An 18217-nucleotide genomic window follows, 5' to 3' on the forward strand; every position below is an offset into this window, starting at 1 on the left:
CGAGTGTCCAAAACATGCGGCCACAGATCAGATGAAACGACAATAAAGTCGATCATTGAACTGCGACCTAGGTTGTTCTGGTGCCAAGAGCACATATGGACACCCTTATGTTTGAACATGGTGTTCGTTATGGACAATCCATGACGAACACAGAAGTCCAACAACAGAACACCGTTCGGGTTCAGATCAGGGGGGCCGTTCCTCCCAACCACACCCCTCCAGGTCTCACTGTCATTCCCCACGTGAGCGTTGAAGTCTGAGGAAAACCATACTAAGATACAATAAACTGAGTTAATTAAGATATAATAAGCTAACATAAGCAAAAAAGGCTGACCAGCCTTCCAAGGTTGACTCAGTGGAGTCATATTCAGATATCAAAATTGTTTAGGTCAGGCCGACACCATTAATTTCATGTCTGCCTTAAGAGTCTCACTGGTACATCTCAATAGCGAATCCAAACAGCCAAATGAATGTGGTCACCTTCGCCGGGCCGAGTCAGTAACTTCTCCAAGGTCGATTCCATTCACCCAGCAAGCTCCAAGGTCCATAGATGGCCCGCGACTGACAAGAGTTACGCCTAGTATGCTCCTTTGTCCTTTGTTTGTCAGATATAGTTCAGTCTGTTATTGATTGATAAATTCAATCCGGTGCCCCCTTTTAATGAGTACTTATAGCAGTAACAAGAGTCAGAACACCCTTTTTACATCATTCTGCTAAAGCTGACATTTCTTTGGTCTTCCTTTTTTCTTCACTGGCCTAAAATGCAGCAGTTTAAATAATTGATATTTTTCCAACAATTAAACAGTTTTCATCTGAGAAAATCCTCCAACTTTAACTGGAATTCCAGTGACAGAATTTCTGGATTTATTTTCCTGATTCTGTGGTCCAAATACAGATTTTTTTTCTCTGTTTTTCAATAGTCCTAAAGCCTGCAGAGCTCAGCAAAGCTGTGACATCAGTGTGTGCCTTCAGTCAGCTGCACCATGTACTTAGTATTTAAAAACAGTCCATTGTTTTTTCTGCAGCTGCTGTGGAGAATCAAGGTGTCAAAGGTACATTGATGATGGCTTTGTATTGCACCTATTCACACTCTTAGCACAAGATTGCGATATTTAGTATTATCACAACAGCGTTCAGAGTGTCAAAGCTAAAAAGATAACACAGGAAGCTGGAGGTAAAATTAGGGCTTTTATTGTGAAGGGAGAAGGAAGAACATCTGTAAGGTGTTTATGGAGAGGTTGACAGGCAGGTTGGTCTTGGAGAGGTAAGTATATTGTTTGTAAGGAATTTGTGGTGACAGCTCACACTGTGAGTCTCTCTGGTAGACAGGCCTCGAGGACAGAGGTCAGGATTCCAGTCTTGTTCCTAGTAAGTAGAAGCAAAGCAGGTGAGCGATTTGATATCGGGCAGGACAGATGGAGTGTGGCTGAGTTGGCTTCTCATTTCTTTGTATGCAGGAAGTAATAATGGGAAGGCAAGGTGTATAGATGTGGTTTACTCGAGGAAGAAGACAGAGTTCAGGAGCACACGAGGAGCACTGCAAAAGGATAGAAGGCAAGGATTAACATCAAGGTTCCTACAAACAAGACTTTCAATCAACCATGAACATAGAAGCTGTGCTGTCACCATGTGACATTCAAGTAGGAAACTCAGCCTTAAATAATTGAGGATTAATCAGCTTTGAGTAGTCACAGCTGAGCTAGATGCTGGGGAAACCAGCTCTGCCTCAGGTACAGATGACTGTATGCTGGTGTAGATTCTCACTCATCCAGGACATGATACATGCAAAAAAAGGTAAAAACAACTAGACTTCTGTTCTGTAGCTGAAATCATTTCAATTCTCATCTGACGAGCTTTCTCAATTCAAAAAGCAAAGAACATCTCAGCTTTAAAAGCTAGAACTCCACACTCTGTTTTTTTTTGAGAAAGCGAAATGTCTTCAGCTACAGAACAGTAGTCCAGTTGCTTTTGTTTTTAACTTTCTTTTTGGATATACAGATGGGTGAAAAAACTGGAATCCTGATGTATTAGAATACTCAGGGTTATTTAACCTCAATGCAATTAGTCTTTCTGGAACTGAAAACTCTGAGTTATTTCACTTGGAGTAAGTTGGAGTGAGAGTAAGTTCTGGAGTATTCCTCTGATGTCTCTCCAAAGCTTCCCTTCACACATGTGCATGTCTGTTGTGTCCTGTTGGCTAACGCAACTTTTACTGAGAACTACCTGATCCAGATTATGGACTTACCTGACCACGTGTCCACCAGCTCTCTTTTAATCTAAGACGAGTTGAGGCCTAAAGATCATGGCCCGTTTCTGCCCGGAGTTTATTGTTATGATCCAGTTTCAGGTTTCTATACGTAGAAGTGGACCGATGTGTTTGAGAACAATGGTTTTCCATGATTCTCTGCAGCCCGCATGAGTGTTCTCATCACAGTGAAATAACAGATTCTAACGCAGCACCACCACCTAAGGGGTCAAAGATAATAAACATCCAACACTGGCTTCTAGACAAGATTTCTTTAACTGTTTCTATTTTTCTTAATGTATATGTACTGCACGTATTGAACCAGCTAAGTTCTTTTTTGTAAAAAAATTGACTGTTTTCTGCTAATGTGTAACTTAAAATTGTTAGCCACAGGGTATGTTTGGTTAGATGCTGCTTTAATACATTACAGTTGAGACGGTCAGGAAAGACATTAATGAGAATGTCTTTTTATCTTTATTTGTTAACTAGAAGTACATTAACAAACTAAAATAATGTAACATTCTGTGAAAATGTAGTGTGACTGCTGAAATTTACTAAAGAAGCTGAAACAGAGTTGTTAAAGCTAAAAGAACCAGACAACTAGCAAAAAGCTAAATATAGCAACATAATAGCTAACAGCTACAGGTAGTAGTAGTAAGGACTAAAAATAGCAAAACGCTAGCTAAATGTGACAAAGCATTTAGCTAAAAGCTAAAAGTAGCAAAAAGCTAAAAGCTAAAACTAGCGTAAGAAGATATAACCAGCTTACTGAAGCAGATTTCAAATAGAACAATGTTTTTAAAGGAATTATAAGGATCTCAATGTATTTCTATTTGGAAAATAGAAGTGATTTTAAAAATAAATATTTTGAAAACCATAAAAGTTACAAAAACCCAGTCAAAGCACCCATCTCCTAAATGAGCTGAACATTTGGATAGTGTCACCAGTAAACAGGTCATGTGTTGACAACTGCATGTTTGCTGAGTATTACTCCACTCTGGCAGACGAAGCGGCCTGCAGAGTGGGCAGAGTTTTGTACACAATCTCTGTGGGTTTATAGAAACTCCTCCTTCATGGTTCTAGCTGGATAAGACACTGCCTGACTGGTGAGGAACAGACCCAGTCACTGCAGGTGGTGCGCTTTTTTCCTCCTCCTGATTTGAATTCACAGGTTTACGTTCACATATTTTACTCAGTAACAGATGGAATTTAAAATGCACTTAATAAAAAAATGATTACTTTGTTGATCAGGACCATCATCAGTTTGAGTTGAACAGATTGCTCACCTTTAACAGTGCTTAAAACACCAGTCCTACCAAATGACCTAAATGACAAACAAATAGTGAACACATTAGATGAGATGGCTGAATTAATATGCATGAACAACAACAAAAACAATAAATCTCACCAGATCTTTTCACAAAAGAACCACGTTTGTGAGAGTGTGAAAGTTATCCAGTGAAGGAATATTCTGCTGTTGGCTTTTTAGAAAAGGTTATTTTTTGTGCAACTGCGACCTTTTCCTTCACTTTAACCAATTTGTTTTCAATGTGTAAACACATATTAAATAATATTTAATGATTTCAAAGAGAAAAAGTCTGTTGTTGTGTCATTAAACACTGAAAAATTAAATAGTTGCATAAATTAAAGCTGTTGTTTTCAGGATTCTGTCTTTGTTTTGTCACAGAGTGTTTTTGCACTAATAGCAGCTTTACAGACATGGCAATAAATAGTGACAAAACATTAAAGTTTTTGTAGATTTTTGTTTTTAATTGTAGTAAATGTTTGCAAATGAAGCAGATTTTAGCAGAAGTTCTATTAACACACAAACAAAACTTCACAATTTAACCTCTTCTGTATTCTACTGAGCTGTGGAGCTTTGCAATTAAAAAAAAAAGAAATTTAAAACAGTAAAATAAAAGCAGGCTAGTTTTAGTGCTTGTTTAAATTTATGAATAAAAAAAGCTGAAGAGTTGATTTTACTTTTATTTTCATTTAAAAATGTGTGGCACTCTTAGTGTTAATAAAATTTATTAATGTTGGAACTAACTCCATGTTTTTTTTACTGCTTTATATAGATTTAAAGATTTTTTTTAATTTATTAATCAAAATTGGAATAAATAAGACGTTTTTATTGTTTTAATAAAACTGAAGCTTCTTTCTTTATTTCACATTAATACACAACCTGATGTTCAGTTTGGCAGCTGAATTAAAGCTTTCTTTGACACTTTCTGTTTCCAGTTTTTCCCAAACATCAATCTAATTTTTTATGAAGCTGAATTTATAAAGAGACTTAGTAACTGTGGACGTAAGGTGACTAAAGCCACTGAAGACAGCTGTGGTTTAGAAAGAAGAAAAAATCTTATTACAGCTGGAAACAAAATAAAACGAAAATCCTGAGAGGGCCTGAGGGGGGCTCACATAGGTCGAGTTGAAATTTAAACAAAAAAGAAAAATAAATAAATAAAAATAATAAAAACTAAATGAAACTATAACAAAAAAATTAATAAAAACCAACTGACTAAAAAAATATAAAAACTAACCAAATAAATAATAAAAAACAAATGATTAAAGAACGAAGTAACTAAATAAATAAATGTCAAAAACTCAAATAAAAAATAAAATATATTAAAAAATAATTAGCTAACCAAATAAATAACTGATAAAATATTAAAAACAAACTTAATAACTAAATAATAAAAATAAATAACTACATAAATCATAGAACAAATAAGTAATAAAAATTAAATCAAACTAATTAATTAACAAAAACTAAATAATTGAATAAATAATTAAATACATTTGTACACAGCAAAAAATAAAAACAAAATTTAAATAATAAGAAATTAAATGACAAGCCTAAAAAGACAAAATAAATAAATAAATGTTTGGTAAACTTGTAATTACTTTTAAATAATTAGTTTATGACTAAACATCTCTAAACAAATATTAATAGATTATTATTTTATTTCAGGCTGACCTAACATGCACGCGGCCTTTTCGAGTTTTCACAAATCAACAGAATAATGAATGAACAGAGCTTCTGTTGGACATGGACCTCTGTCGGTCCTGAGACCCGATCCTGAGCTGACCCGCGCGCTGCTGGAGCTTCAGACACGGAGGAAACGAACAAAGTCCTGGTGATGAACGCTCCGCTTAGTCCTGCTGCTGGACTCAATAACTCTTCAGGTAGAACTAAAAAACAATGACGTGATCTGCGACTCTGGGTTCTGGGTCCTGGCTCTGGGTCCTAGTTCAGGGTCCGGGCTCTGGATCCGGGCTCTCGGTCTACATTGGTCCCTGATGGTTCCTGTTTATTACTCAACTTTAAAGGATCAGGATCCGAACAGGATCATCTGTAGTTTTGATTCTGCGGCTGCGTCGCGCACGTGCGCGTGTGCGCTCCGGAGACTCGTGGACGTTAAAGACAAGTGGGCTGAACCGAGGAGGGTCCGCCTGAACCCCCCTCCCCTCTGTGAGCCAGGCGGACTCTGCAGTTCTTCAGTCTCAGTCTGGTTCGGGAGCAGTGATCCAGTCGCAGGCTGAACCGGGACAGCGCACCGATGGAGACCTGTGAGAACCAGAGCGCCAGCTGAGGCTGGTTCCGACCCGGGACGGAGACCTGTTTGGGGACAACTGGACAGAAAAATCATGTCTGAGGCGGGAAGCTGCTTGAACAAAAGTAAAAGGCCTTCAGGGCCCCCAGAACCAGCTGTGGACCGGTGAGTGCTGCAGGACCCAGCAGCTTGTCCGAACCGAACCGAACCTTAAGGATGCAGACATCTGCTTTGAGACACTGATAGAAATCCGGATCCTGCTTCAGCATCCAGAAAGACTTTGTGTGTGTGTGTGTGTGTGTGTGTGTGCGTGCGCGCGCGCGCGTGTGAGAGAGTGAGTGTGTGTAAGGATGAGTCTGGTCTCGCGCTTCCCTCACCCCCCCATCATGCACCCTCATGACTCCCACCGGTACTCCTTCCACGCTGCTGCCGGTACCGGTCGGTGCCACGAGGACCCCGGGGCCCCTCCGTACTTCACGAGCTGGCTCATCGGTCACGCGGACGTATCTCCCTCGGAGTACGGCCTCGCGCCCGGCTTCAGCCCGGAGTACCATCCCCCCAGCGGTGGCGGGTCCTCCGGGGATCTGGAGCAGATCCACCATCACCACTACGGAGCCGGCGGCCTGATTCCGGGTCCCGGGACCCTCTCTGTGAACGGAACCACGGTCAGCGTGCACCAGCAGCACGCGCACCCCCGGACCTTGAAGCGGAGACCCACAGCGAATCGGAAGGAGAGGCGGCGGACTCAGAGCATCAACTCGGCCTTCGCAGAACTCCGGGAGTGCATCCCGAACGTGCCGGCCGACACCAAGCTGTCCAAGATCAAGACCCTCCGGCTCGCGACCAGCTACATCTCCTACCTGATGGACATCCTGGACCGGGACGGACAGCACGGAGACACCCAGGCCTTCAGGGCCGAACTGAAGAGGACCGAGGTCCGGGAGGAGCGCAGGAAGAGAGACACGGTAAGACAAACAAAACAAAAACCAAACAAGCAAACAAACAAACAAAAAAAACTGGATCAGAAGCTCCAGAACTCTCCGGCCGTGATCTCCGGCTGGTCCGGTCCAAACGCTCCAAAGTAACGGGATTCAGGAAAGTGGAAAAAACAACATGAAAAAAGTCAACTACCCCAATGATTAAATGATGTTTAAATCCAATCAAATTAATCAGATAAATAATACAAAATAAAAAACAAATACAGAAAAAATAATAAAAAGTTCAAACCAATCAATTGAAGTAAGTCAGTACATATCAGAGGACAGAATATTTAAGTGAATAAAAAAACCAACTGACCTAGGATCAGATCGGGAAGATTTAAAATAAAAAACATCAGTTGATTAAAATCAAATTACTAAAGTGATTAAAGTCTTACCTGTCTCATTAAGGATTTATCTACAGAAGAATGAATGAAACTAAATAAATAAGGTTGGGAGAAATTGTTTGTTCTCATCATAGCAAAATAAACAACACAAACAAATTAACTTTGACCCAAAACAAGAGAACTAAATCAAAGAAATAATAAAACACCTGAGTTTCTGACACACAAACAAGAGTTTTATCAAGAAAATCACTGAACTGAGTCCTTCAACAGCGGCTTGATTTCCTTATTTATTTATTTATTTATTTATTTATTAGTTAAATTATTTACTCACCTATTTATTTTATTATATTACTTACTTGTTTACTCATTTATTTATTTATACATTTCTAATACCAACAGCTGCTGAAGCAAAGGCAGATTGACAATGTTTTTGCTCTTATGTGTGTTCATTGGGCTGTACTGTTAGCAAAATATCTCATTAAATATTTCATTTAAAACTACTGAATCGATTTTAATAACTCTCAAAAAATAATGACTGGATGAACGTCTGATTCACTGTTGGAGTCACCCCGATTCAAAATGGCCGCCACAGCTAATTAACCTTAGCCGACAGAAAGCTGACTAACTCTGACAGATATTGAGCTCAAATTTACTGTGGTTGTAGCTGAGAGTCATTGCTGACACACACTCCAACACTAACAGATCTCACAAGTCATCGCAGTGAAAGTTAGTTTGACCAAAACAGCTACAGCATTGTTTCTCAACATAGCCTAAAACTCGGGCATAAAAGGAATGCTAGGCCATTTGATAAAAAATTATTTAATATATTTATTGATTATCCAGAGTTCTGAGAGAAGAATTCAGGCTCCACTCTGGGAAGAAAATAAACTTTTCACTCTTTGTTCATGTGAAGAGGAAGGCGAAGAGCCCAGCTACGAGCTGCAGGCACCAGTGTGGAGGACAGGGAAGTCCTTTTTGTCTGCTAGGACTTTAAACAGCTAGTTAGGACTGAGTAAACAGTGAGGGAAATCTGTTTTCATAATAAACTGTGAGCTCGAGCCCTGCAGCACTGATACTAAAAAAAACAGAAAGAAAGCTTTCTTTCTGGATCATCAAACAAAGCGAAGCCACATAAGGCAGAATATAGAAATGAGTGAAGCGTTGGAACAGAGGAGCCTAAAACAACCCAAGGCCTTTCTCAGACGTCTCGGAGCTGCGGAAGGCCATGTTCTGACCCATCTGTTTCAGCTGCTTTTTAATGGTTTCCTCTGTTCGGCCCACTGCATTATCCAGGTTTAGTCCAGATCCAGTTGCTTTGCGTTCCGTCAGCACAGGATTTGTTTGGAACATTTAAGAGACTTTAGACCTATTTTCACTGTCTTTGTGGACCAGAACCTCCCTGATCTGTTTACCCAGAAGCTGCTAAAGGCCACCAGGTTCTGTCTTAGCATGTTTCTAAACTATCTGACTGAGATTGCTCAGTGGATGCATGTATCATCATCAGAAAATTCAAATCCCACACACACACTGAAGAGCCCAAAGGAGAAGAATTATTGCCTGTTATGTGTTGGCTGAGTACCAGTTCCAAGGTACCATGGTGTGTACAGTTTTTCTTCATACCAGTACATATGTTAGCATTTGAATTTTAAATTTCCCTCTGGGATCAATAAAAAATATCTATCTATCTATCACAGGGGTCTTCAACCAGTGGCTCTGGGGCAACATGTAGCTCTTTGGTTTCTCTGCAGCGGCTTTTTGTAGCTTTGACCAAAACCAAAATGAAAGTGAATATTTATATTTAGAACCACATCAAGAAAAGCGGTTTGTAGCAGTTCTCTTGTCCAGCTTTCTGCAGTAAATTTCTGGAAAAGAATGATAATATTAAAACAAGGAACAAACATATCAAACAACCGTTTGTTAGCCAGTTTGCCGCTTCATTATTTAACTTGAAGCCACACAGTTTGGTCTTTTATTGAAATTCACTAGAAAATTAAATATTTTAACACATTTACAGAAAGGTGCTGGGGATAAAAATACAAAGCACCGTTTTACAAAAATAAAACTGTTTGGTGTTTTTGAAATCAGATGTTCTGCAAAAATACGCAAAGTCATTCTGAGAACAATAAAAAATAAGGGCTTGCTTTTAATTAAAAAAAACGTAAATAAATGTTTAAGTAAATAAAAGTATGTATTAGAGAAAATTCAGTGAGTCACAATTAATTCTTTAACAAAAAATTCTATTTTTCATTTTCATTCAAATAATTTACCAAGATTCAAATATGTGATTTATTATTTCTACAAATATAGTTTGGACTTACATATTTTCTATATTTCAGTGGTTACATTTTATGAAGGAGGTAGGCACAATTTTTTTTCTTCTTCATTAGTTTTTTTTGTGTGTGTGTGTGTTTCTTTGTTCTAAAATGTCAATGCATGATATATATATATATATATATATGATATTTATTTAAATCTTAATGAGTTGCTTTACATAATTTTTATTGCAATTTTTACATTTTTGCTGCTCTGGACAAATTTTATTTTGTGGGAAAAGGGGCAAAATATGGCTCTTTTGATTGTAAAAGTTACAGATCTCTGATCCAGCAGGTATAATATGTCCAGCCTGCTGCAGATTCGCTACGGAGACTAATCACCAAAAACCTTATTACTAACATCAGCTTGTCAGACTCTCAAAATTACTTTACAAAGAGCAGAACAGCAGAAAAGTAATATATGTACATTTACTTAAAAATTATAAATAAACACTAAATAAATATAAATAAACCAGCCTGTTGACTCTGGCATTTAAGCTGACACAATATTTAAATGAAAATATATTTTTTAGAATTTATTCTCAATACTTGTAATTAAAAATAAAATTTCAACCTTGATCTTAAATCATAAATAAAAAAATTATAAATAAAAAAAAATCTGATGACAGACTGATTTAATATCTGTTCTCAGTTCTGGAAAAAGCTGATTTTAAACTGAGGGATGTCAACGTATTCACTTCTCTCAGCCTCCTTATTTAGATCTGGGCATTAAAATAAATAAATGAATATTGAAATGAATATTTTATTTAGTATTAACCATTTACAGAATATTGTCATAAATTTGCTTCAGATCGCTTGCTGTCCGAGATGGCCACTGATGCCTGTTGATGCAGATTCTACACAAACCAAGGATCATATCAGAGGCACTTTGCTGCCATCTAGCAGTGGACCCTCAGGACTGTGCAACAAAGTGATTTTGCATTATTAGGCAATATTTGAGATGCTGCAATGAAGGAGCTACAATAATTATACAGAAACATAGGCCACAATTTAATTTCAAAGCCCTATTTCAACAATAGCAGCATCAATCAAATAACACCTGAGACTGGAACATTTGTTTATTACTGTTATGCTCAATAATGCTTAATGTAGCTAATTTTCATCAAACCTGAATTTATATATAAAACTATATCTATAGTTAAACTAACAATCTCTATTTAAAATAGAATCTGTTTAACAGCAAAAACACAAATAATTTTTTTTCATATAAAAGTAAATAAATTCAGGCAGCAAGAGGTTAATATACTATTATACTTATAACATATTTTTTAAGTAATATGTAATATTTAGGCAGCAAATTGCAGGTTTTTAATAAAAACAAATAAATTATGTGATGCATGTTTTAATTTTTGTTTTAATACTGCAAAAACATGCCATTTTTGCTCAAGGTTATCAAACTGTCAGAATCTCATATCAGCCCGTGGCTACCTGGAGGCCATCTTACATACACATACACACACACCCCGCTGAGCCAGTATAGGGCCACACTCATATAACAATGAGTTCCTGCTGGATGCTGTGTGGTTAAAACTGACCCACCTATACTTCTCATCCTATTAGTTTGTGCAGGTGTTTTCTTATCAGAAGTAAATAATAAAAATAATCATAAATGTTACATGTCCGCAGGTGGAGATCTCAAACACAGCTTCATCCTTGTCCTCATCATCCTCATCATCATCAGGAGACAAGAAGGGCAAAGGTCGAACAGGATGGCCTCAGCATGTCTGGGCTCTGGAACTCAAACAGTAGTGCCCTCTCCCACCTCTGATGATGGCCTTTTGTGTCTTCTTTCTGCCTCCAGCAGTGGAAGCTGTGCAGGCTAGTGCTCATTTGGTCTGACTGTGGTAGGACTTTGCTCCTGAAACAGAACTGGGAACTTTTTATGCCCCCATCTTCCCTCTCTCCAACATACCCACGAAACAGATGCACACATTTACATCATATATTAGGAACTTGAATAGGCTTCCTTTAGTTCGGGCTTATACCCAGCATTCTGTGTGCAGCAGGGCTGTGTTGGATGGAATAGTCCTGACTGAAGGACCCCTCCCAGTCTTACGTGTCCCTGCTCCAGAATAGAATGCTTTAGTTTTTTTGACCACATTGTGCTGGGTGGACAGAGATCCGTCCAAACTGAAGGAAGATCCATATTTAAAGTTTTGCTCGGGAAGATGTCTGAAGAAAGTATCTTCTTACCACCTGCACCCCCACCACACACACGTACACACATCTGGGGTGTTTGGGTGCAGCTTTAATTTAATGGAATATATTTATGTTTAATGTGGCCTTTGGAGGCTTTTTAAACACGTGCCATTCTGACACCAGGACAGAACAAGTAAAGATATCTGTGTTTCTTCTCCCACTTTGCTTTTGTTGTGACAGCAGTGATAAAGTGTTCATGTCTTTGTGTGAAACTGTGTTGGGAGTCTAGATAAATCTTTTTGTTGGATGAAAACTGTTGTGAAAAGAATAAAATGCCATTTGCTGCAAACTGGGCTGCTTCTGACTCACTTGGTTAAACAGCAGAAACAGTTCACACTGATAGAACCTTTTAATCTGTCCAGGTTCTGCAAAACACATTACAGTGTTTCTCATTCATCTATTCACACACTCACTCATTGTTTTATGTTACATACGTTACACTGTGTATATACAGTACTTAATTGGCATCTTAGAAGCAGTGGGACCAACTACCAACCAAAGACACATCTGCATGCTGCATGAGCTGTGGCTTGAAACTCACACTGAAAGATAACACCTCTGAAGGATCTCTCCCACTCTTAGTGGAGATACTGTTTTATTGTACAGAAATGAATAAATATCACCCACCGCTGCCAAAGGCAAAGCAGTAATGTTTTGGCCCATGTCTGTGTTCATTTGTTTGAATCATTAGCAAACTATTTTAAGACAAATTTAAATGAAACTCTCAGAAAGTAATCACTGGACGAACATCTACAAATGATTACATTTTAAAGTTAATTGCATTTAAGATGGCTGCATGGCATACTCACTTTAGAAAACACAGAAATTACTTTACCACAGATATTATATAGAGATATATATATTACAGATATTGAGGTAAGGTTTGGTGTGGCACTAGTTGAGACTGATCCTAAACACTGTTTAAATTCAATACATTGTGCAATATTTTTACTTGAAACATTAGCAATAACTGTTGTTTTCAATCCTTTGTCTGTTAGTAAAATATCTCATGAACAAATGATCAGATTTTAATGAAACTCAGAAAATAATCATTGAATGTACATGTACAACTGAATAACATTTAAGGCACACCAATTTTAAATGACCAGCATAGCACAACAATCAACAGTTATAACTCATCAATTATGCAGATACGGAGCTAAAACTTGGTGTGATAGTAGCTAGGAGTTATGCCCTTCACATGATTCAAATGCTACACAATGCGCATCTTTGCCTAAAACTTTGGCATTAAATGTTGGAGTAAACACTGTCTGTCTGGTAGCAACATAAATGTTGAATCTCTGAATTAATTTTAATGAAATTCACAGAAAGTAATTATTGCCTGTACCTCTATAATTCATTAACATTTGAAGTCAACCCAATTCAAGATAGCTACCATAGTCAATTGATGTTAGTCAAAAATAAAAATGGCTATAACACAGTTAATTTTATTGCTATTTAGCTTAATTTCATGTGGTAGTCGCTGGGAGTCATTACTATGATATTTTAACACACCTTGTGATTTTGCATAAAATCATTTTCAAGGTTTGACCAAAACTTCTGTAACTGTTCCCTGTCAGCATTAGATGCTTGAAAGCTATGTTCACACTACAGGCAAATGCTACCCAGTTCCAATTTTTTTTTTGCCCCGTGCGACACATAATCAGATTTTTTCATGGCAATTTGAACAAGACAAATCTGATTTTTTCATAACCGACCCAGGTCTTTTCCATATGTGGTACTGAATAGAACACACATCCACTTTTTTTCAAAGTGACGGCAGTGGGAAAGTTCATGGTGCATTTCATCCAACTTTTACGTCGGACGAAAAACACAGAGATCCCTCATGTCAAAGTTTCATCACTCTTGGCTCTGACTTTGCATCCACATATACCTCTGCACAGAGGCAGCTCTAAAAAAGGTCATCGTCAACATTTGCGCTATTTTTCTTCTTTTATATTTTACCATTTGGATGCACAATTGGCCCCGATTGGACAGCAACTTTAAAATCAATACACATATGTTAACACTCACAGCGTCCATATTTACTTCTGTAAACACGGTGTGTGGAGTGTGATGTCATATTTTCTGCTGCACATGCAGATCATTTCTGGAACTGGAGAGTGTTCACATTGGAGTCTGATGGAGATCGCATTTAAAATGTAATATGAATGACCATGCGAAAAAAAAAATCGAATTTGAGCAAAAAAATCTGAATTAAGCATTAAGACCTGCAGTGTGAAAGTAGCCTTAGTCTAAAACAAAATGCATTCTTCAAGGAAAGCTAGGCCTTTAATTTGTAAGAAATGAACAATTCAGCCTATCAGATCTCAACAACTGACAGATGAAATTCATTTAGCACAGGTAACTCTTTATCATAATATTTACACCAAATTCTGTCTATAAGGTATTATTACAAAAATAAAACTAAATCAAGAAAATAGAATCAACAATAAACAAATAGGATGACTCAACAAATAGAAGGCTTAGACCTAAGAGTTTAGGGAATATTTTTGTGAGGAATACCTAATTATTAATTACTTTGAATGAGTATTTTTCAAGATAAACTAAACTAAATATAAAACATAAACAAAATCCAAACTCTAGCAAAACCACAAGAATCAAGACACGAGAGGAACCAGACAGCACGTGAAAGCAACAACGAACCAGTGAGTAAGTGGAGGAGATGACTAGGTTTTAAAGACAGGAGGTGATTAGGAGATGTGGACACAGGTGAGTGATTACAAAACTTGGGGCAGCTGTAGATGGGTGTGGCAGCCAAACAAATGATTGACTCAGGACAAGTGAATATGACAAAGAACACAGGGAGCAAAAAAAAAACAACAACTAACAAAACTAAACACAGGAACAACCAAAAACAGAACAATAAACCCCAAAACAAAAGAAACTTAAAGAACAACCCAGACAAGAACCCAAATCCTGAAACCCTTTTCTTTTTTATGGCGACCGTTACGGGTCAATAGGGTTTTGCTGGCCCGGGACACATCTATGCTCTCCTATGCAGTCTCCATAAATAAATAAAAATAAAAATAAAAATGTGCCCAGGAAACAAAAACTGTTTAATTATATATCGGATCCAGCCCATTTCTGTCCTAATCACAGAGATGCCTATTCACACTGGATTAGTATTATCACAGGACCTCGGAGTTCAGTAAAATATAGTGGGTAATTTGCAGGGGAATTTTTACTTTACAAATTACTGAAATGGCTGATTTGCACGAGATTAACAACACAATCTCCGTAATTATTTCAAATAGAAAATAAATGAAAATGAAAACCATTGAACACACACAAATGAACAAATGAAATAATGATTATTAGAATTATTAGTTTATTTAAACTAAAAGAATTCTTTGAAATTAATGTTTGGCTTTTAGGATTATTGCTTTCAGTTTCTTACCCGTGCAAGAATGTGGGATAGTTTAAACTATTTCGGTAAATTTGGAATTTGGTCAGAAGATGTTATTAATTCTGCCAGATTTTCATGTTAATTTTGATGAAACATCAGATGTTATTTATCAGTTTGCATCAGTCAAAATAAACAGCCAGACTCAAAATCGCTTCTTCTATTATTTTTCTTTCTCATCACTCAGGGTTATCTGTGCCTCATTGGATCAGAAGCAGTGGAGGGCCTGTCATCACCTCGTCCTTGAGGAACTTGGAGGCTGCTCAGGCCTCAACAGGACCACAACAAGGACGCAGGTTAAGACCCAGAGCCTATTGAGGGTCAGGGGTCAATGTGCACCTGAGGTTGCAGTGATGTTTGCAGAATGTCAGCAAGGAGGCAGGTGACAGGCAGCTCTCAAACTGGTACAAAAAATTATTTCTCAACTTCAGTTTTTCTTTCTTTATCTTTTTGTCTACTGGACTTATAGACACTGAGCAAAAAAAGGTCAGTTGTGTGCTGTGATGTGATAAGATCATATTCAGCTTTCAAAGACAGTCATTCTTCATATGTATTTGGTTGTTTTGTAGTAGCATATTCAACAACTAAAAACACAATAGGCTCAGAAAATCTGGCTAGTTTCTCTCTTCTAGATTTTATATGATGATTGTGGGGACCTGGAGTTTTGTCTCCGCCCTGCTGGCAGTACTATTAACCTTTTCCTTCCCAGCTGAAGCAGATTCCAGTTGATGAGCAGCACTGGTATTTAAGCCTCCAGTTTGTTCCAGATCTTCGCTGGAGCATCATGCCTCATGGGTTAGAGCCCCATCCAGTGAAGCATTGTTGTTAAGCCTATGGTTACGTTCCTTGTTTTCTGTGCTTACCCTTTGCCTCAGGTTATGCAGCCCTTGTTTGCTATTTTTGTATGCCTGGAACCTACCTTTGCAACCTGCTCGGTGGACTTACCTCCTTACTGGATTCCTGGGAACCTCTTTGTCCTGGATTACCTCTGCTTCAGCCTGCTTCGCCTCCACGCCGTGCCGCCTCATCGGATCTGTAAGACAAAGATTGTTCCTCTCAAGAAAACCACCTTGCCAAAAACAAACCAACCTGTACCCGAGACTCACCTTGCTGCTTTATTCCATTGCACATCCTCCTGGGTGTTCTTTCTCTGTAAATAAAAACACTCACCTTTTACGCTGTCTTCGTGTCGGGTTCTCTCTGCCGCTCCTATGACAAAAACTCTGGTTCATATCAATGATAATTGTTTTAACATGCACAAAAGGAATATCTCTCTAAGCATGGCAATGTCTCTTAATTTGTGAAAAAAGAACAAATTATACATCTGTCCAACCCAGCTCCTCTTCAGTCTGGTGTGATCTACATTCCTCAATTGGGTCTCTTGTAAGTAATTTATGAGTATCATGATGGCGTAGATAGTGGAAAACTTTACAACATTAAATTAGGTTGTTTAGGCCCTATAATTCAAACTAGCAAATCTAATATCCCCACCCACTCTAGGTAGTCACTTCTTAAGCTGAGACATAATTAGACAAAAGTTTCAACATGTGACCAATACATGAAGCTCCATGTCACAAAGTTAGGCCATCTCTGCATCCAAATTGTTAATTTCATGTTGACAAACTCCAAAACGAGGTTCAGGTCTTCAAACTTATGAGTTTGGCAGTTGAACATGGTGATGTGTAGAGTAGCCAGGTACTAGAGGCTGATTTTAACATTAGTACAGCCAAGTAAGCTCCTTCTTCACTCTGATGAAAGCAACCCTCCTTTTGGCCATAGTTGGTGAGAAGTCTGGGAAAATGTACACCCTTTTCCTGTTATGTACCAAGGGAAAAGGCTTTTCCAATAATGTGTAGAATAGTATTTTTAGATTGAAACTGTGCCACTCTAATAACTGTTGATCAAGGTGCTTCTACATCCCTTGCTTTAGCATGTAGTGTACACTTGACCCTGTCCAGGCTGGGTTTCTCCTCAAGCTTTAGCAAGTTCTTAAGAAATTCAGCCATGAACTCTGTAGGTGGTGGACCTTCTGAGCCCTCTGGCAGGCCCACAAAGTGAATATTTTTGCTTAGAACATGCCTCCAAGTCTTCGCATTTTTTGCTCAAACCACTCGCTGCAATTGGAAACTTTACCATATTAGCTTGCATGCTAGTTAGCTGGTCACTACGCTCATTAGGTGCACTCTCAAGCTCAGAAACAGTTCCGCTTTGCCAAGCAACTTTTTCCTCCAGTAATTTTAGAGCAGCCACCGTTTCCCTCTTAACCAGCTCTGCTATCACTGCCTCAAGTTTGGTAATAATTTCAGCTTGTAGGTCATCTAACATTCTCTTGATGCACCACAGCATCTCATTGGCATCTATCTTTTCAAGGAAATCTAGCTCTGACATCTGGAGGCGTGGACCTCCTCAGTCATCCCTGACAGACTCATTTTTCATCCAAAGACTTAACATTTAACCAAATATGGTTTAGAGGTAGAGGTTCTGATAACTCTTTAAACACATGGCTGTGGCACTTGATGGATAAACTTCAGGTGTTAGTCACCTTCCCACAGAGCTCCTGTGAAACATCACCTATACCATGTGTGTTCACTGGAAGCTCTTAAAATGTATACTTATACACAACCCCTTCAGTTGTCTACCTGTATACTCACCTTCATAAACCAACAATATTCAGATTCACAAAAAGTTTTTAGTACTCTCACATGACTCAAAATTGAAACAAGATAAATAAAAATTCATAGATAAATTAATCATTATGCTGAATTGGTGGCAAGGCTCCGGGGTTGGATGAGATTTGCCCGGAGTTCCTTAGGGCTCTGGATGTTGTAGGGTTGTGTTGGTTAACGCGACTCTGCAATATTGCGTGGACATCTGGGGCAGTTCCCCTGGATTGGCAGACTGGGGTGGTGGTCCCCTTATTCAAAAAGGGGGACCGGAGGGTGTGTTCCAATTACAGAGGGATCACACTCTTAAGCCTCCCTGGTAAGGTCTATTCAGGAGTTCTGGAGAGGAGGGTCCGTCGGATTGTCGAACCTCGGATTCAGGAAGAGCAGTGTGGTTTTCGTCCTGGCCGTGGAACACTGGACCAGCTCTATACTCTTAGCAGGGTCTTTGAGGGTGCATGGGAGTTCG

The 18217-nt window shown here is 38.4% G+C and overlaps 1 protein-coding gene across 1 annotated transcript; it reads left to right on the forward strand.

Annotated features, from left to right (window-relative positions):
• Positions 1-5776: 5776 nt before the first annotated feature.
• On the forward strand, positions 5777-12281 carry hand2 (heart and neural crest derivatives expressed 2). Its single transcript, XM_017439801.3, has 2 exons — positions 5777-6767; positions 11086-12281. The coding sequence occupies exons 1-2, from the start codon at positions 6153-6155 to the stop codon at positions 11206-11208; spliced, it is 738 nt and encodes a 245-aa protein (XP_017295290.1). The 5' UTR covers positions 5777-6152; the 3' UTR covers positions 11209-12281.
• Positions 12282-18217: the final 5936 nt, after the last annotated feature.

This window comes from Kryptolebias marmoratus, linkage group LG6 (genome assembly GCF_001649575.2).
Source record: "Kryptolebias marmoratus isolate JLee-2015 linkage group LG6, ASM164957v2, whole genome shotgun sequence".
Classification (NCBI taxonomy): domain Eukaryota; kingdom Metazoa; phylum Chordata; class Actinopteri; order Cyprinodontiformes; family Rivulidae; genus Kryptolebias; species Kryptolebias marmoratus.

Coding starts and splice junctions, on each gene's coding strand:
- hand2 (XM_017439801.3), top strand. CDS start 6,153: ATGAGTCTGGTCTCGCGCTTCCCTCACCCCCCCATCATGCACCCTCAT. Junction 6,768..11,085: donor AGCGCAGGAAGAGAGACACG/GTAAGACAAACA, acceptor ACATGTCCGCAG/GTGGAGATCTCAAACACAGC.